The following is a 19,233-nucleotide window of genomic DNA, read 5'->3' on the forward strand; positions in this document are numbered from 1 at the left end:
ACTCCTTCTCAATGTCTTTTTTGTTAGTTATCTCCCCCCGTTATTTATGTTAGCCATAAAATATAGAATATAGGCGGCGAAAAACCAGGCCACGCCTGTGTTCTTCATAATATAATCGGACCGGTGAGTCAATCTACTCTACTTTGTCGGATGATCTGTTATAAATCATATGGGGGAACCTTGTCTCATTAAGCTATCTCTCTAAGAACAGGGGATCACCTATTGACTTAGCCAGTCAAAGGGTCCCCATGGCTAGGTCAAAGCCTAGATAGTGTGTGCATGACTCACATTTTCTCGTTTTGGCTTCGGCTTCGGCTTTGACTTCGGCTGCTTCAATAAAGTTGAGAACTCCATCTCAGGTCCATGGTTCCACCTTTGGCGGCCGGTTTGTGGATCGAATCCCGCAGCATGGGCAAGAATCTTTTCCAGCATCGAGACAATCTCTTGCGCACTGTGTACCCAGTGGTAGGCCTTCTTGGTCCACTAGAAAATGTATCAGTAATATTCGAGCAAGTTTCACTAAGATCTCTCACCTCGCCATTTGGACGAATCCGGATGAACACCCACTCGAAACTGTCTGTTGCAATTCCACACACTGATGTGTCCGGAATTTTAGCCCGCTTCCTCGTCTCATGGATCATCGCTATTGGTATTAGCACTAATTCACGTATAATGTAAATCGAAATCACTTACCCATGTATGCAAGACACCGCAACATACCGCCTTTAAGCAAGTCCGGTCTTTCCGCTTCAATCATTGCCATATTGGTCGCATGTTCATCAGGCATGCCATACCAAAGCGAGTAGTTGATGATGCCGGAAAGTCTTACCCGTTGATTATCGCTTTTCCAAATGAATTCTATCTTGCGTCCGAATTGCAGGTGAACAGACTGGGGTGATGCGGAGGAGGCAACGGATATATGGGGCTTTGCAACAAGCTCCCGCTTCATCTTAGCCAGAGTTGTCAGGATAATCACATCAATGCGAGACCGTATCAAGGCCTCATTTGTGGGTGAGCCCCCGGTTGCCACGTCATATTCTACGAGTATAGAGTCTATACGAGTTAGTGAAAACACATATTCATATCGATAATCGAACGTACTCAAATGAGGAGGGAGGAAGACCTTTTCAGTCTTACTAGGAGAAAGTTCAAACTCGGTGGGTAGACATTGGGTGAGGTTAAAGTGATGTGGAATTTCACTCGGGTCGAGGTCGGTAATGGGGATTGTAGGCATGTTTTTGAATTTCTTGCGCTTGGCACGCACTCGGTTTTCGAGAGCTTTGTGCTCTAACTGAGACTCGATTTTCTCCATGACCATGACTAGAAAGAAAGGGGAGTGCAACGGCTGTGGAGTGAAAGAAATAATCTGAGGAAAAGAGGCAAGTGCGACACTTTAACAGCTTACTTTATTAATAGTATCCATGGATATATTCTAAATAGGAATAATATCTTTTTAATATCTTTTTCACTTTCTACCTAGGTAGATATCTCTCTAGGCATCTAGAGATAAACATTTCCGTGTATACATCCATCCATGGATGTAACCACGGTTGACTTCAATGTTCCGACCTCGTTCCAAGGTTGCCAAAGCCGTTTCCAGAAAAGGGAAAAGCACATAACGTGGAGATCATGTGAGCACCTTTTCCTCAATTACTCAACTTGATTTGGCTTTTTTTTTTCTTCAACTCCTCTACTCGATTCATTTACAATGATTGAAGAAGACTGTGCAATAATCAAGGCAGCCGAGGGATACCAATGTGTAGTGGAGGCCTTTGGTCTTTTGCCTACTAGGTGGTGGAATAAGAGGCAACTCAACGCAAGAAACACTTGGAACATTCCAGGGCACCTCGGTGAGTTTCAGCTAATCTGTTTGGTATATTTTTTGCTAACGACTTATGAGCATGCCTGTGGGACGATCTTGAGCTAGTCTCCGTTCAGGGGGGTATTACACATCCGCTGTTGCCAGTGAGAATAGAATCACTTCTCCTCTCGCTACTTGCAGACAACATCAAAAAAGAGTTACTTGATCCCCATGGGCCCCTGGATTCGCCCCACTGGAGCTTTCGGAAGCAGATACTCACGCTAGACATGGAAGACGACAAGATTCTAGCTCCAGAGAATATCATTGACTACGTTTTGTGGTATGGCCACTACAGGGAGCTGGAAACAAACATGATCGTTATGAAGTCTAAAAATCCGGTGCCTCGGAGTTGGATTCTGCTTCAAAACATGTCTAGCATTCACTATGCTCGTAAGCTCGCAGAAAGGGACGCAGGTATCTACGGCGTTATAACTGACGGGTCAAAATGGGTATTCATACATCTGTCCAATAGAAGTCGGGTAAGTAATCTTGGAAGCGGAAGCCTGAGCAATCTTTTGACTAACACCTTTTTTTTAAAAAGTATACAGTCAGGGTATTCTCCTGGGACAGCGAGCGACACTGGATTATTAGCCAGGTCCAGGACATAATCGAGCAGGCAGTTGCTCTTCACGGAAAGATACTGTCACGGTCATCTCTGCCTACGCCTACCGTTTATCAAATTAGTGACTGTCAAATTAGAGAGCTGCCTACTCCATGTGATGGCTCTGATGATGAGAACGACCGTGTAACTGGACGGAATGGTTATCATACAGCTACGGTGCAAACAAATGCCTATAGTACGGATGGAGGATCTTCGGCCTGGTAAATTGCTGGAAACTCTTGTTTTGTGAATATGTAGAGCGGACACGTTTGACAATGAGAATGTTTGAAGTCTCTCGTAATCCCTTGATCTCTCTATAGTAAAGAACGCTTACGGTTGCTTCCTTTCCTCCCTTCTTTCATAGTTTCAGACTTTCTAATACAATGGCATTGCTTTATGCTTTATTATCCCATCTACTATTCTAAAGAATGCGAGGAATGATGTATGCAATGCTAATGAGATCTCTCCGATTCGGTATCCCGGCTATATATTCGACTCCAACCTCGCCAGATGTATGTCCAATGGCAGCATCAAAATATATTCCCGCTACTCGTAGGAGATCCCCAAGTGCAATTTGGATAGCTGTACAGAGTGAATCTGAGCAATTATGCCTGAGGCATCAACTCTCTACTACACAAACATCACTGTCCAATCACATGATGCTTACTCCCACTCCGAGACACCAAGGTTAACTGTGCTCCTCAGTTCTGTCGTCCTCGCTCAACATTTGATACCCGTCTGGATGTCTATTGCAACACTTCCAACAGAGCTCGTATGTGATATCTGCAGATATCTGGAGCTGCACGACTGGATTGCGTTTCGAACTACCTGCCAAGCAGTATACACGAAGTCGCTGGATGCTTTCGCAGACCGGTATTGCAAAAGTATCGGCTTGATCCTCACCAGCCACAGTCTCCGTCGATTGGAAGAGCTCGCCACGAACGATAGCCTCCGAACACGAGTCCAAGAGCTATGGGTTGTACCGTCCTTGTTCGGGGGCTTTTATGAAATGGATGTTGATTCCTTCAGGTCCTGCACCGCTTCACATAAAGACAGACCACCCAAGACTGCCACCCAGATCAATGCTCAGCACATTGCATACCAGATTTTAGTGGTGGATCATCTCAGTATCATCGAATCCGATACTCTCAATAACGTCCTCAAAGAATGCATGGCACGCTTTGAAAATCTCACTGCCATTAGAATGCAACTCAAGGACTCGGACTTTTTCTGGAGTTCAAATCCGATTATAAAAGATGATGTCCAGTTTCTCGGCTGGCGTGGGGTAAAACGCCAGCTTGGGTTTGATCCATTCGGATTGAACGCCAGGAAACCCATACACAACCTCTGGAAGAGCAGGGCGAAGGATCATGCTATAGCTTTTACGGCTCTCCTAGAGGCATCAGTTGCGTCTAATAGGAAACTCAAGAAGTTAGACATATGCAACGATGACCACTGTGCTCTGCCACCTTCGGATGTTACGCTCAAACTTACACACAAATCCCTACTTTCCTGCCTGGGAGGGTTAGAATATCTGCACCTCTGTATCTGCGTCTGGGAAGCACAGTCAGATGATTCTGCGCTCAGATATCTCATTGATATTCCTATAACAGTTGCACCAAGTCTCAAGGTCCTAACATTCTCACAATGGGATCGGAATGGTGCAATGAGCCCTCGCTATTTCATCGACCTCTCCCAGCGTATCAACTTTACCCAGCTAGTGAAACTTAATCTCTATTGGATTGAAATTACGTATGATACTTTCAAGGTATTTCTGCGCACCGCAATGCCTACTTTGAGGATTCTTGCTCTACAGTCCTTGAATTTGAGGGGTGCGGCCCCAATGGACACCGACAGTGGTCATAATTTGTTGAAATGGGATTCTCCAGAGATAAATGAGGAGAGCAGTGCTGCTTGGCGACAGGTTTGGGATTTTCTCGGAGACGGATTCTCGCTACGGTCTCTTTCCTTGCAACACCTCGGTTATCGAGGCCATCGTCTACATTTGCGCGATGATCTGAGCAGTCTGAGTGGATCATCCGAGCCGAATGGACCGATAATCGTTGCCTTCGATGCTGAGCGAGCTGGTGTTTCTTTTAAGGAATGGGTCACTCAGCTACAGACAGGGCCACCACGGGGACCACGGATACGTTATGATAGTTTGCCAGGGAAAGATTATACTGCTCACATGGTTTAACCTCTATGTAGGTGTATGGAATTCTCACTAGTAGCTTTGGAATTGCTTTATTCAAGCATAGATCTAATCAAAATCTAAAATGTAAGCACAACCTTCCCTCGACCATCAAACCTCCCATTAGCATAATCATAAGCCTCCTTCACCCGGTCAATTCCAAACCCAGCAGCAACAAACGACCGCAATTCCCCCCTCGCCGCCAACTCACTCAGAGCACGCAAAACCTCCCCACTCCCCTCAACAATAAAAAACAGCGCCTTAACCCCATCCCTCCTTAACCCACGCTTCGCATGAGCCTCGACAAAATCAAAGCTCGCTGAATCAACAGATATCAAAGAACCACCCTCCTTCACAAACCCCCAACACCTCTCCAGTACCTCCCCACCAACCGAATCAACAACAACATCAAACCGACCCTCCTGACCATCCTCCAAATCCGCATACTCAACAACCTCATCAGCCCCCAACTCCATCAAAAACGCCCCATTCCTCGCAACAGACCCACTAGCCGCAACAACATGCATGCCAGCACGCGCAGCAAGCTGCACGAGGAAAATCCCAACCCCACCAGCAGCACCAGTAACAAGCACACGCTTTCCCAACTGACGAGCATGCTGGTGATCCTTCTCCTGGTGACGCTGTGGCTCCGACTGCGCACTCCCTCCCGAAAGCCGAAGCGGAAGCGGAAGACCCGCATGCACAAAGAGCGCCTCGTACGCCGTCTGCGCGCTAAGCGGTAATGCCGCTGCCTCTTCCCACCCGAGACCGGCTGGTTTGAGTGCGACTTCATCGGTCGTGACGAGCGCGTACGATGCCCATGTTGAGCCGTGGTCTGCGGATGTCATGCCGAAGACTGCGGTGCCGGGTTGGAGGGTTGTTGTTGAACCTGGGGAGACTGATGCTACTGTGCCTGAGAAGTCATGGCCCGGGATTGTGTAGGTTTGGTAGTATGTCTCGGGCCATGTGAGCATGTCCCGGATTACGGTTGTTGCTTTGATGTGGATTAGGAGCTGGTTTGGGGCTGTCGGAGTTGGGATGGGGATTTTGTCATTGTGGAGGGCTGTTGTTGGGGCGGGGTTGGTTGGGGAATAACGTGTTTCGGAGGGTGGTGCTGGGTGGACGCGGATGGCTTGCATTTTATGGATTTATCGATGTATTAATTTATGTTAGAGATAGGTTTGAGGGATAGATTGAATGGATGTCAGGCTTTTATGTCCAAGTCAAAGTAGGGTTCTGGAGATAGGCTATTGTCTGGGATAGGCTATTATCTGGCGGGAACAGCCGATAGATAGATCACGACATTTATGAGTACGGGTTTATGCTTCTGTAGACTGATTGAATAAAAAATACTAATGGGTTTCATTAACTATCGAAGTAGTCATAGGAGGCATGTTTTGAGAATAAGAAAAAAAAAAAAACTATATGCAAAAAATGCAATGCTGGCTGTACAACCTCATGACTCATGTGGACATGTGTACCCTCCTGTTTCCATTCCAGAAAAAAGAAGAACATTTACTAAACCGAGGGCAAGTCGGCCGAGAGAGGCAACTTACGGGATGAGTTGCCGACATAAACCTTCTTCTGGGCACCAGAGATCACCCAGTTCTGGGAGGCAACGTCCCAGTTGGAGATATCACGGCGGGTCAGAGTGGTGGTCCACTGTAGTGCCTGGCCAGGGGCAATGGTGACTCGGTCAAACTGGCGCAGGACCTTCGAGGGTTCATCATCGCCACCGAGAGAGACGTACAACTGGGGAACCTCGTCACCCGTCACGGAGCCGGTGTTGGTGATAGTAGCGGTCACCTGGTAGAGGTCTTCAAACAGAGCGGGGTTGCCGCCAGAGTTTCCGCTAGAGGGGAGAAGATCCTGGGGAGAACCATCGGTAGCACCCTCAGGGATGTAATCCTTAGAGTCCATGCCGTAGTCGGGATCACCGGACGAGGCACGCAGGTCGGTGGAGTTCAACCACGGGTAAAGGTACTGACGGACGCGTTTAATTCCCTCGGGGAACAGGTTATCCGAGGCTTTGCCAGCTTTACCGAGAATGGGAGCCTTTTGGGTCTTTCCAGTGGTCGCCTTGTATTCGTGGTGTTGAGACAAGGCAAGAGGGGTGATCTTGAGGTCGGAGAAGGCAAATTTGGTGTAGCTCAGACCGTAACCGAACTCGTAAATGGGCTCGATGTTGTCCTTATCAAAACGGCGATAGTCAATGAAGACACCTTCGTCGAAGTTATCCTGGGGAGCATCCACACCGTTGTTCGGCACTGTGAGAATAGAAGGGCCGTAGTCCTTGCGAGTCTTACCCCAGGTGAATGGAGTCTTGCCGCCGGGGTTGATGCGACCATATAGTACATCCACCAAGCTGCGGCCGCTCTCTTGGCCGGGCAAGCCAGCCCAGACAATGGCGGTAATGTTGTCATTGTCATACCAGTCGCTAATCAGAACAGCAGATGTACTGTGGATTACAACGATAGTGTTGTTGCAGTGTTGACTAGCAGTCTTGATCACCTCTTCGCCGTTCTTCCAGAGAGTCAGGTTCTTGCGGTCACCCTCGTTGCCGTCGACGTTGATGTATCCCTCGCCAGAGTCGGCGTTCACGAAAACCAGAGCAACATCAGCCTGGGATGCAAGGGCAGCCATTTCCGTGAGGGCCCAGTTATCAGTAACAGCAAAGACGTTGGTCTGCCCATTGCTGTATTCCAGGACTTCATTTTGGATGGCTTGCTCGGGTGTAATCAGGTAAGGGAAGTTCGCAGTTCCACTACCCCAGCCCATGGCCAGAGTTCCATTGTCACAGCCACGGTCGTTGCAGCCATTGGCCCCATAAGCATTAGACCCTGCGTCCTCTCCCAGAATGCCAATGTACCTCTCACTGTGGGTGAGGGGCAGTGCACCACCCTTGTTCTTGAGGAGAACAGTGCTATCAGAGCCAATCTTGCGAATTATCTGGGCGTGATCACGCTGGACATTCACACGCTCGTTGACCTTGCCCCAGCCCTCGCTGACCATGGCGTGCGTGAAGCTGTACTCATCACGGGTCCAGGAGCTAAAGTTGGGAGGAGTCCGGAAGCGGTCACGCCCAACCTTGTAGTAAGCAGACATGATTCGGACAGCCATGTCATCAATGCGCCATTCGGGGACGGTACCGTTCAGAACGGAGATGGTCAGGTTAGGCCCCCAGTAGGAGTAAGGGCTGCCAAGAAGGACGTCACCGGGCATAGACATATCTAGGCCGGCCAGAGCAGATCCGACACCGCTGTGGTGTGCACCCCAGTCGCTCATAACAAAGCCCTGGAAACCCAGCTCCCCCTTGAGCAGCTTATTCAGGGAGTAGCTGTTTGCACAACCGTAGCTGTTGTTGACTTGATTGTAAGAGCACATGACAGAACCAACACCAGCACGGATGGAGTCCACGAAGGGCCAAAGGTACAATTCGTGCATGGTCTTGTCGTCAATGTTTGAGCTCACACTCTGGGAGATGTTGTACCCATATCCCTGAGCCTCGCCGGACTGACGGAAGTGCTCCTGTTCATTTCCAATGAAATGCTTAGCACAGGCAATGACACCGGCATCCTGCATACCCTTGATGGTCTGGGCCATCATCACACCAGTCAAAACGGGGTCAGGGGAGAAACCTTCCCAGTTACGACCGCCATCGGGGTACTTTCCCAGAGGGCCAGCAACAGGACCCAATTGCACATCCACACCTTTGTCCCGGTGCTCTTCGCCCATTGCCACACCACGCTGGTAGGCAAGTCGCTTATCCCATGCTGCAGCAACATTGACACCAGAGGGGAAACCAGAATTGTAATCACCTGTTCGAGTTCCATTAGTTTAATGTGCCAAGTTTATTCGGGACGGACAACCTTACTAAAGCGCACACCCAATGGCGAGTCCTGCATGCACATTCCCCACATGCCAAGTCGGGGAATGCCGCCTGTCTCACCAACACATCGGTCTTGCTCCCAGCCAGTACCAGTTGTCAAGTTGACTTTCTCAGCCAGTGTCAAATTAGAGACAAATTCAACGGCGCGTGTGTATGCTTCGGACCACTCGCCCGCGCCAGTCATCCATGGGGAGGGATAGTGTGGAGGAGAATAGGCTAGCGACTGTTTTGACGCGACTTTATTAGCAGTGATATTAGAAAACGCCTCAAATTGGACTCACATTTGCATTAGCCACCGAAGCCGTCAAGGCGGCTGCCTCAAGCCACGCGACCTTCATTGCTTGCTAGAGAGGATTTCACAGAGACAGCACAAGAAGAGCTGTTAGAAGATGAGGGTATGAGAGGAAGGAACGAGCCACAGATCTTCGAGGGGAAGACTGGGATTTTAAATGTTCGGATATTTCCTGATTGCTCACCAGGGGGGGTGTAATATTCCAAAGTTGTGCATAGCGTATAATATTGGCTCCATAATATGAGATCAATAATAAAACAAAATGAAGCAAATGATCGACAAAGTATGCGCTATCCCACAAATCCCATTATATCATGTCCTATGATTGGTCATGGCTTATTATTACTAGAGCTGGGGGTTCACTAAAGCTAGTGACACAACTCATCCTTGAAAGGGGATACAAGGCACAGTTGTGGCTGGTAGAGGGGACAAGGAGAAGTACTCCGTACACCTGGACACCTGGACACCTGGACACCTGGACAGGGTGAGAAGTCAAACCCCCTTTCCCAAAAAAGTTTGTTACATGGGGATTAATTACCCAGTCACTCTGGCACCATAAAACGTATACTCCAGGGCTATTAATTCCCCTTGAATCCATCGTCTTGCTTTTGATTCTGCATACGAGAACGGTTAAACTTCGGTACCTCATGCCCTGACTACTATACCAGTGCGCACGTCCCTTTTCCCCGCTAATTCCCATTCTCCGTGGGGTGTTGACCAGACGATCTTTGATGCTTGTACCCGAAGTTTAGCTTGTTGCATGTGTTGTAGTGGGATATAGAGTATGAACACACACATATTGGTATATCGAATATCTCAACCAAACCATTCTGTGGCAAATTCCCTCACCTGATCAAATGAACATACAGAGGTGACTTCCAAGATTCTAATGTGGTCTGACCACTTTCTCGTGTCCAACAGATCACCGATCACCGATCACCGCTCATCATGCCGAATGGGGAAACCCTGTTCATTACTCCGTACTCCGTACTCCGTACATAACTCCGAGAGTGTGGGGAAGCAGACCTGGACCATCCGAGGCTGTTTCTACCAATCCTAACGACAAGTGTTACATGCCGTTTCGATTACTTTGTAGTTTCAAAACTACAGTGCATTGCTCTAACAACTATGGAGCAGTTTGTCCGTTTCCCACGCCAATATTTTTGTTTACCTTAGAACCATGCGCCATCCGCAGCTAAGCATTTTCGCTACCGTGGAGACCCGGAGTGCATTTTTCGACGGCTTGCATGATTAATGAGTTATTTATCTCGGACCATTTCTTGGCCAAACATCGTGGCACATCATGGCTCGGATGGTGAGGCTTATTGATGGAGTGCCAAGGCAAGAAACAATATCGGGCTAATCCGAATCTTGGCTAAGTCGGTGCATTCTCGGTCGGGCTAGTATTCCTTCCGGGCACACTATGTTGTACTTACATTTTAGTGTCTAATAATGGTTGCCTGATAGACCTTTTAACGCTCGTGTGGACTACCTACTCAGTCCCTTAGCTCAGGCCAAACTGCCAGTCTAACTAAGCACACTCTCACATACCCTCAACCATTTTTACTTTATGCATGTCTCAAACCCCGCCGGCTAAATATTGATCTACATTGTATTTACTTGAAACTCACCAGCCGGAAGAGAAAGCCGGACTATTCCAGAACTCTACCACGCGCAATATGAAAAAACACTATATGAAGAACAAGCTAATTTCTGACGGAATGCCCCGCCAAGTAGTCATATTTTCCCTTTTTTATGGCTAATCATCGGTTTCAAGGCTTCCGCCAGGTGGCGATTTGGCAGTCTGAGGGCTCGTACAGATGCCGTTCAGTCTCTGGGATAGTAGCGATATAGACTCGTCCTTTTTTGATGGTTCTCATTATTTATGCAGCTATTTGTCTAGGATGCTAAATCAGAAAATATGAGACACATTAACATCATTAGCATGGCTAATGCTATAACTGTAGGTTATGCTCTAGCTTGCAAAACGTCGGCCTTGTTCCCAGTCTCGTATTTAGACCTGCAGAGTCGGGTATTGTTACCATTTCACCGTCTCGGAGTGGGGTCTGGCCAGAAAACTATCCTGTACCGGCTTATTAGTATAGAATACTCCCGCAGCTTGGGTAGTATTTTCAGGCATAAAATCGTCCCGTTCGGGGTCTGAGGCCGAGCCGTGCTGCGGAACAAAGCAGTTGTACTGCGGGATCCGGGCCGAACTTGTTGTACTCAAGGCTCACTACTACAGATGAGATGAGAGAGTTGAAATCGATTCTTGGTGAAAACTGTAGTCGCCATCCCCATCCTCTTATTCAAATTCAGAGACGCCTAGAACTAGCAGGTCCACTCAATTGCTAGTATCCCAAATGACTGTGGAAGCCAAACCACCAAAATCAAACATCACTGCTGATGTCGTCTAGCACTTGGAACAGAATATGATTTTGAACTCTGCAGCCTGTGCCATTTGCACCTGCTCGGAACCCAGACCAAATTCTTCGTCGAATCTCATCAACATCAATTCCTTTGGTGTTGTATTGATTGATCATTTCTTCTGCAATCGCACACAGCGTCGAATTGAGCACATCTTCATCGGAAACAGTTTCCGGATTCTGTCTATCGGACCGGCATCCACACAAAGCCGGATCTTCTTCTTGTGGGGTTTCCTTTGGTAGCTGGTCTGTTGGTTGTACAACTGTCGAGTCACATGTACTATTAACTGCCGTTGCCGTTGGCAATTCGGTTGTTTCCGTTTCCGCTTTGTAGACGCGAGATGCTGTCATTGACAAATTCGTTCTGCGAATATCCCGACGTGATAGAGACAGAGAATTATCTCCCTCTACTCGCTGAATAGCAGGGATAGCAACCTTCCGGTTGGTGTTCGCTCCCGTATCCGCTTCCTGTAGATACTGCTGGACAGAAGCACTCGAAAATCCAAGTGTCCCTAAAAGAGCTTTCAAATGCCGATTTTCGGCTTCAAACTTTTGCGTTGCCAGTCGGTGCTCGATGTCTTTTTGTTGGGCTTGTTCTTTGCACACTGCTAGACGCTGCTCTAACTCATTCACATACTCCTGCTTCCGGGCTCGACTCTTGCGCTGGTTTTCACGCACCCGTGCGAGTCGCTCCACATTCTTCAATGCTAGTTAGGTTTCATGTATTGGCCGCAACTACTTAAACGGATGTGACTTACCTTCTGGTCTTTCGCTGAATCCATTGCTTGCTGACCTAGGGGTGTGGAGCATGATTTAGTTCCCTATCAGCCAAACTTATCATATAAAGCACTCATTGATATGAGTGGTGGTATGATAGGTGTGGTGGTGGAAAGTTTGACCTTGCCTCCTTTGAATTTCGAAGGAGAAATGATGCTTCGATTTGTTGCCTGATTTTTGCGGGTTCTATTTCACGGTCACGTGGACTTTGCTTAAGAGGCGAATTAGGTAGCATTAGTCGGTTTCATAAAGCAATTACTTTATTTGAATACATATGAAATCTATCTTCCTACAATTGTATGGTATTGAAAATGTTGCTTTGTTCAGTGTGTACCTATGTTGTAGATAGTACGGTTGAATGTACTAACTGATGCCTTCTCAGCCCACATAATTTATAGTTGTCTTACTTTATCCAGGGATATACGGATACAATTTACCTATGCGATCGTCGACTATTTACGACCCTTGATCGTAAAGGAAAGGATATCCTCTTTTGATCGGAAGCGCCAAGCTACCAATCCTACAATGACTCGAGCGTGAAATGCCGAATTATTTCGTATGTTACTGCTACTTTCTTCTTCATAAATACGACGAATCAGAAAACCTAGGGCTTATATGCCTACGGGCAAACTGTAATAGCCATCTTCCATCTACTCGACGTACTGATCATCTTGAACTAGATACTCATGACGTGACCGGCCATGTTTACTATCTATTTTATTTCCTCGATTTTCAACTTCCGATAAAACGATTCTCTTACGGTCTTCAGTGCGAGATCACAGTTGAATAACTCGCCATATCGAAATTACAAAATGATAGGTCGACCACTTTGTTCTCTATCGAAGCACATACCTGTCCCAAGCCACCTACACCAGGTCTATACTTACGAATCCGGGACATCATCCATGGATATTTGATAAACAAGGGGAAGGAATTTTGTTCGCGCCATCTTTAGAGACTAACAAGCCCCCATAATTCTTCAAAATCTGCTTCCACATGAATCATTCAAAGACATTGAAACTGATGAGGTCTATTGTTACAGCATACACCACAAACAAACCAATTATGCCATTGAGAAGCAACTGCGACAAATGCAAGACAGATTTCGGACACGCTATCCAAGAACATTGGAATAATGTAGCCCTTGCTATCGCTAGGTGGATCAAGCTGGGCCTGGGTCAACCCCAGATGACCTCCGATGGAAGGCTCATACATACAATGGGCTATCCGAGGCGCCTGATACTTGGACCTTGGTATAACTGCAATCCCTAGGTCTCCTTTGCCACCGCTTCTAGCAGTAGTTCACTAGAAGACCTCCCTTCACGCAATATTTCCTACCCGAGATACAAAAACCGATGGTGCGATTTTCTTGTTTCAACTATCTTACCTGGGCCTTCCCTAGCCGAGCGAGAGGCATGTGGAATACCAACCAGTGCTACGTGAATTCAGTATACAATTCAAAGAGTGACAGGACTTCGATTTTATGATTTCTTATTATGAAATTGCAAATTTCTGGATACACCCATGGACCTGGCCAGGATGCATACAGCTACCCATTACTTGCTGCCAAACTCATTCCAGATATCGGACAGATTTTCTAGGGTATCTCAAAAACAAACACTAATATTTAAGAGGTAATTATTCATACCTAAGTATTACTACTAGTGGGTACTAGACTTTTAATCACATCTACCTTGTATCAGGAACACCCTTCGGATTATAGAACAGTAACGGTAGAAAGTATATGTAGGTACGGTTAGGTAGAGATTTCACTATGTCACCTACGATCATTATAGCCCATTACGAGGGGATTCACAGAATTTAAAAGATGCAGTCGGTTTTCTAAGTCGGCTCCATGCGAAAACGAGAAAGCGAGAGCGAGAGGCAAATAGAATAGTGGATGCAGATGGCAAACGGATACCCTCGACGTCATTGGCCGTCAGTCGCGCCTGAGCTAAATATACTATGTGACCCCCGGCATTCTTTCTCTACACCTCACTCGTAGTTTCTACCTGGAATTTTCCCCTCTCACAATAAATATCATTAGAATTGCATCCGAATCTCTCCTACTCACATTACTGTATCGCAAACCCTTCTATCATGGTCTCTACGCGACACCATCCCCGCGAATTTACTTCCCCTGAGGCCGGGAAAGAGCTGACCAAGTTACCTCCAACCAGCGCCAATTCGCGAAAATGGACACATACGCCCACCGCGGCGCTGACAATCTGGCTCATCGTTTCAGTTCCCTTGGTCATATGGGACACAGGCTATGTCTTGTTGCGACCGTATAGCATGCCCGGTGGAAGTCTGCACTCACCTATCTGGACGCCGTACGCACTGTACGGAAAGGTCGACTATATTTACGGCTGGCCCGCCTTCAATGCGCATAATGGGTTCACAGCTGCGCAGACTACCCTCAACATCTTCGAGACTATCGGTTATATCTACTACCTCTGGATTGTTTATCGCTATGGATCGACAGTTGGGAGAGGTGGATCGCAGAAGATCTCCAAAGGATTCACCTGGTTGCTGAAGGGGGACAAGGTGGTGGCTGGGCGCATTGGTGCGACCGCGCTTCTAGTCGCCTACACCGCGTCTGTCATGACCCTGAGCAAGACTATCCTTTACTGTAAGCTACATTTATTGCCTAGGCTTTCTGTGTTAAATTATAACACAAAGAATAGGGCTCAACGAGAGCTTCTCCGGCTTCGAGAATATCGGTCACAACGAACCGCTCACTCTCTTCCTCTACTGGATCCTCCCTAAGTGAGTTCCATCTAGTGCAGGTTTACACAAAACATGGAACTAATTCTATTTAGTGGGATGTGGCTCGTGTTTCCCAGCTACAATATCTATATTCTCGGGGGCGAGATTTTGAACTCGCTTGAACTCGCAACACCGCGCCAGAAGGTCGGACGCCCAAAATCCACGTAGGATCAGTCGCGCAAATCATTGAATAGCTTGCATACGGAAATGCGACATGTGCAATGACGATAGTTTGCTCGAGAAAAAACCCGGTCAGTTCGGCCTATCCATGGGTAGGTAGTATCTAGAGATGGCTGGTACGAGAGGGAAAAAAGGGGGTCTGCTTCTGTAATGAACTCGGCATGATCAATGAATATCTTGATATATTGGCCACGCAGTAAGGATATCCCTGGCACGTAGCTGCATGCTCGTCCTAGTATTCTGTCAAGCTTCCGATGTGCCAGCCCAGATGCCAATTCCGGCTGCCCTACTGTCCCAGGCGTTTGGGTCTGTTCTGAGAGAGCCAGACACACTATATATTCGTGAGGGTAGTATGAGTCACTTTTGATATTCATAGCTCGAAGGAAGTTAGGTTGCAAATATAATCCCAGTCCTAGAACTATACGGGAATAGTATAAGAGTTCAAGGGGGATATAGCATTGGGGCGCAGCCTTCAGATCCGACATGTAACCTCAAGTCGATTGCGTGCCTCAGTAGATATTTTCCTTTGCTCCAGAAATTTTCTCTGAGTTATAGTATACGTTAGCTCTTCATATTCCAATCGAGATTGTGGTTGAGGGTCCGTAATATCGGGGCCGCCAGTGGCCGAACTATTTGCCAAGCCACCATTCGCCGCTGAACCTTTCCCCATATTCGGGGCCTTGAAATTCACTTTCTCCTCAATCCCGCTTTTCTCCCGCTTTTTCGGTCTCCAAATTCCACCCCAAATCTACTTACCCCGGAACGAACTCACCCTCCATCTCGGAAGCGCCTTATTTTGTCCCCGACCGTGCCGAAGGATGCTTCGGACCTGGGTCCTGGGGTATCCGCACCCGTCATGATCCAACCCGATTCCGACGAATCGCCATCGAAAACCCCTGGTGTCAGCTTTGACCTAGGCCAGGAGGAGGCGGCAGCAGCTCTCGAAGACTTCGACACCCAAAGCCATGCAAGTTCCCGTGACCCTGGTAGCACACAAACAGTCGACCCCGCGGTAGGCCCAGACAACGGCACGCTAGACCAACGAGACGACTCCGGCAACGGCCCGTCCAATTTTGAACATTTAAACGACGACGATAAACCAGCTTGGAGCGAGATGAAGACCAAGGCCGGGAAGGAGCGGAAGCGCCTGCCGTTGGCATGCATCGCATGCCGCCGCAAGAAAATCCGCTGCTCGGGTGAGAAGCCCGCGTGCAAACACTGTACGCGCTCGAGGATTCCGTGTGTGTATAAGGTTACTACACGTAAGGCGGCGCCGCGCACAGATTATATGGCTATGCTGGACAAGCGACTGAAGAGGATGGAAGACCGCGTAATCAAGACTATACCTAAGGAGGAGACAAGGGATATGCTCTCTATTGGAAGATCGGTTGTCAAACCTTCCGCCTCGGTTCAGCCGTCAAAGGCACAGAAGAAACGAAGTGCGGAAGAGGCCTTCGCGGCAGAAATGGATGAATGGACTCGTGGGACTGGCCGCCTACCACACGAGGCGTTCCCAATGAATCGTGAAGTCAAACCTACAGATGGGACTGGGCTTCTCACCGAAGGAGCCGAGTTTTTGCCCTCATTGGAGATTCAAGAGCATCTTGCAGAGGTGTTTTTCGATTGTGTCTATGGGCAGTCATACCTCTTATTACACAAACCCAGCTTTATGCGACGGCTTAAAGCAGGCACAATTCCCCCTGTCCTGATTCTTGCTGTCTGTGCCGTATCTGCGCGGTTCTCCACACATCCTCAACTCAACTCGGATCCGCCATTCTTACGTGGAGAAAATTGGGCCAATCCCGCCGCGGCTATCGCTCTGAGCCGGCACGACGAACCGAACATTACCATTCTTACCGTCTTCTTACTTCTTGGTCTTCATGAGTTTGGAACCTGTCATGGTGGACGAAGCTGGTCTTTTGGAGGTCAAGCACTCCGGATGGCATACGCGTTGCAGCTCCATCAGGAGCTTGATCAGGATCCATTACTCAGTCAAAAGAATGGTAACGGCTCGCAGTTGAGCTCCACTGATCAAGAGATCCGGCGTCGGACTATGTGGGCATGTTACTTGATGGATCGGTATAACTCTTCTGGAAGTCAACGGCCGCCTATTGGGAATGAAAGGTTTCTACAGATACAGCTTCCTATCAAAGAGCCTCACTTCCAGATGGAGATACCTGGTCCAACGGAAGACCTTGACGGCGATATTTTAAATCCCGTACCTGAAGATACAGGCCAATTATCTAATGCTAAAGAAAACATGGGTGTTTCAGCGTACATTATTCGCGCCATCGTCATTTGGGGGCGTATTGTCGACTACCTCAATTTGGGTGGAAAGAGAAAGGACGTACATCCACTTTGGCATCCAGAATCAGGGTACACGCAGCTTAAGCGGCAAATTGAGGAGTTCTCTGCTTCTCTTCCGGTTTCTTTTACCTTCACCTACGAAAATCTTCAAATCCATGCAGCGGAGAAGATTGCAAATCAGTTCATTTTCCTCCACATCATCATACATCAAAATATGCTGTTTCTCAACCAGTTCGCCATTCCCTTGTCTCCGGGGGGGCGTCCACCAAGAGATATGCCCAAGTCCTTCCTCAGTAATGCAGGTCGGGCCGCGGTGGAAGCAGCACACCACATTTCTGTGCTTTTTGATCGAGCTTCAGCCTATCCCCTCACTGTTCCTTTTGCTGGGTACTGCGCTTACTCGGCAAGCACAGTCCACATTTGGGGGATTTTCTCGAAGAATGTCCAGCTGGAGGCACGGTCAAAGGAGAACCTCCGGCATACGTACCGCTATCTCAATAAAATGAAAAAGTATTGGGGCATGTTCCACTATATGGTTGAGAGTGCCAAGGATCGATATCGGCAGTTCGCCGATGCAGCTATCAAGGGCTCTGTGGCTCAGAATGGCGCGTCGCTAACACCCATGTTCCAATATGGTGACTGGTTCGACAAGTATCCCCATGGGGTGTCAAGGGTGCATTGGGAGGACCCCGATACTCGACACAAAGAAACGGGCGAAGACGCAGTCATGGGTCAGAAACCCGACCTCCAGAGCGTGGAAGATTTCTTTGCCGGCCTTTCCCCTACTCCACAGTCAAGTCAACCCCGCAAATCACGATCTCGCAATAACAGCAAGCTATCGGATGGAGCTCCTGGCATGGACCAGACTTCACCGCAATCAATGATGGAAGTGACCATGGGAAACACCCCGGGTGTTCCAGACAGTGCATTCCCACAGCCATCCATTTTCCAACAATCCAGGCCAATGACATTCGGCCAACCACCATTCGACTTCAGCATCCCACCAGACCAATTACCGCAACTAGATCGGCAATTCGTATATGGTTCATTTTCCGATTTCGACCCCACCTCATTCGTCCCAAACAATCCTTCTATCCCACCCCTCAATGACGTCGAAACACAAAGTCCAGATCAAACGCTATTCACGGGCCATCTGGATCCAAGTGCCCCTGCTGGAATGGGCGAGTTCTACCAGCCCAGCGCGTGGTTCCTCCCCTTCAATCTTGACCCTGTTAGCGGTGGAAACCCACCATCACAAGCTCCGCCTCCGGCTCCCATGCCCGGGGGAAGCAATCGTGGTGCCACGCCATCCGGAATTCCTTCCGTCGATATTTCCGGCTTCGGTGGTACTGGGGGCTTGCCTTTAAGCGCATACGATCTTGGATTAACTGGTCCGAATATGAAAGTCTCACGGCCGTGATTCTTTCTCGATGACTGCTACGTGATGTTTTGAGTTTTATTTACATTGATTGGGAAAAGGTTGGAGTCGGACTTTGGGGGCCAGGGTCTGCTACTTTTCGCGCTGCTGTTCATATTTTCGGCCCATTTGTGTTGATTTGTGTAAATATTATTGTCTTGTCTCCAACATGTATATCCCTTTCTTTTGGAGCTAATTTTCTGGAGGATATCCGTATTCAATGGCTTGGTTTTCTCGGTTAGACATTACAACCTTGTAGACGATTCAAATAATCTGAGAAAGAAAATAATTGACTGCTTCATCCCTACTCCCAAAAAAATAAGTGAAAATAACCACCAAAAAAGAAATTGTTGTGCATCATCCGTGAATCGAACACGGGCCTCGTCGATGGCAACGACGAATTCTACCACTAGACCAATGATGCTAGTTGAATGATTAGCTTTGCTTTGTGGAGACTATGTTCACTTAGGGGCTCATGAGTATGATCCACATTGAAAAATAATATAGGATCACATTACGGAGA

The 19,233-nt window shown here is 48.0% G+C and overlaps 7 protein-coding genes across 7 annotated transcripts; 3 read left to right on the plus strand and 4 right to left on the minus strand.

Moving 5' to 3' along the window:
* Positions 1 to 201: 201 nt before the first annotated feature.
* PEX2_035940 (uncharacterized protein) lies at positions 202 to 1,318 on the minus strand (the record flags this gene model as incomplete). The annotated part of the gene is made up of 5 exons (XM_016740869.1): positions 202 to 219; positions 289 to 483; positions 534 to 643; positions 694 to 1,053; positions 1,102 to 1,318. 5 exons carry the CDS (start codon positions 1,316 to 1,318, stop codon positions 202 to 204), a joined length of 900 nt encoding a protein of 299 aa, XP_016601161.1.
* Positions 1,319 to 3,069: 1,751 nt separating this feature from the next.
* On the plus strand, positions 3,070 to 4,659 carry PEX2_035950 (uncharacterized protein; the record flags this gene model as incomplete). The annotated part of the gene is made up of 1 exon (XM_016740870.1): positions 3,070 to 4,659. The coding sequence occupies one exon, from the start codon at positions 3,070 to 3,072 to the stop codon at positions 4,657 to 4,659; it is 1,590 nt and encodes a 529-aa protein (XP_016601162.1).
* Positions 4,660 to 4,733: 74 nt separating this feature from the next.
* Positions 4,734 to 5,792, minus strand: PEX2_035960 (NADP-dependent oxidoreductase; the record flags this gene model as incomplete). Its single annotated transcript, XM_016740871.1, has 1 exon — positions 4,734 to 5,792. The coding sequence occupies one exon, from the start codon at positions 5,790 to 5,792 to the stop codon at positions 4,734 to 4,736; it is 1,059 nt and encodes a 352-aa protein (XP_016601163.1).
* A 379-nt stretch (positions 5,793 to 6,171) lies between these two features.
* Positions 6,172 to 8,880, minus strand: PEX2_035970 (beta-glucosidase; the record flags this gene model as incomplete). Its single annotated transcript, XM_016740872.1, has 3 exons — positions 6,172 to 8,471; positions 8,528 to 8,765; positions 8,824 to 8,880. 3 exons carry the CDS (start codon positions 8,878 to 8,880, stop codon positions 6,172 to 6,174), a joined length of 2,595 nt encoding a protein of 864 aa, XP_016601164.1.
* Positions 8,881 to 11,224: 2,344 nt separating this feature from the next.
* PEX2_035980 (bZIP transcription factor) lies at positions 11,225 to 12,042 on the minus strand (the record flags this gene model as incomplete). Its single annotated transcript, XM_016740873.1, has 2 exons — positions 11,225 to 11,959; positions 12,019 to 12,042. The coding sequence occupies 2 exons, from the start codon at positions 12,040 to 12,042 to the stop codon at positions 11,225 to 11,227; spliced, it is 759 nt and encodes a 252-aa protein (XP_016601165.1).
* A 2,095-nt stretch (positions 12,043 to 14,137) lies between these two features.
* PEX2_035990 (uncharacterized protein) lies at positions 14,138 to 14,974 on the plus strand (the record flags this gene model as incomplete). Its single annotated transcript, XM_016740874.1, has 3 exons — positions 14,138 to 14,669; positions 14,725 to 14,806; positions 14,860 to 14,974. The coding sequence occupies 3 exons, from the start codon at positions 14,138 to 14,140 to the stop codon at positions 14,972 to 14,974; spliced, it is 729 nt and encodes a 242-aa protein (XP_016601166.1).
* Positions 14,975 to 15,842: 868 nt separating this feature from the next.
* PEX2_036000 (putative C6 transcription factor) lies at positions 15,843 to 18,713 on the plus strand (the record flags this gene model as incomplete). The annotated part of the gene is made up of 1 exon (XM_016740875.1): positions 15,843 to 18,713. The coding sequence occupies one exon, from the start codon at positions 15,843 to 15,845 to the stop codon at positions 18,711 to 18,713; it is 2,871 nt and encodes a 956-aa protein (XP_016601167.1).
* Positions 18,714 to 19,233: the final 520 nt, after the last annotated feature.

Source organism: Penicillium expansum, assembly GCF_000769745.1.
Source record: "Penicillium expansum strain MD-8 chromosome Unknown contig108, whole genome shotgun sequence".
Lineage (NCBI taxonomy): Eukaryota > Fungi > Ascomycota > Eurotiomycetes > Eurotiales > Aspergillaceae > Penicillium > Penicillium expansum.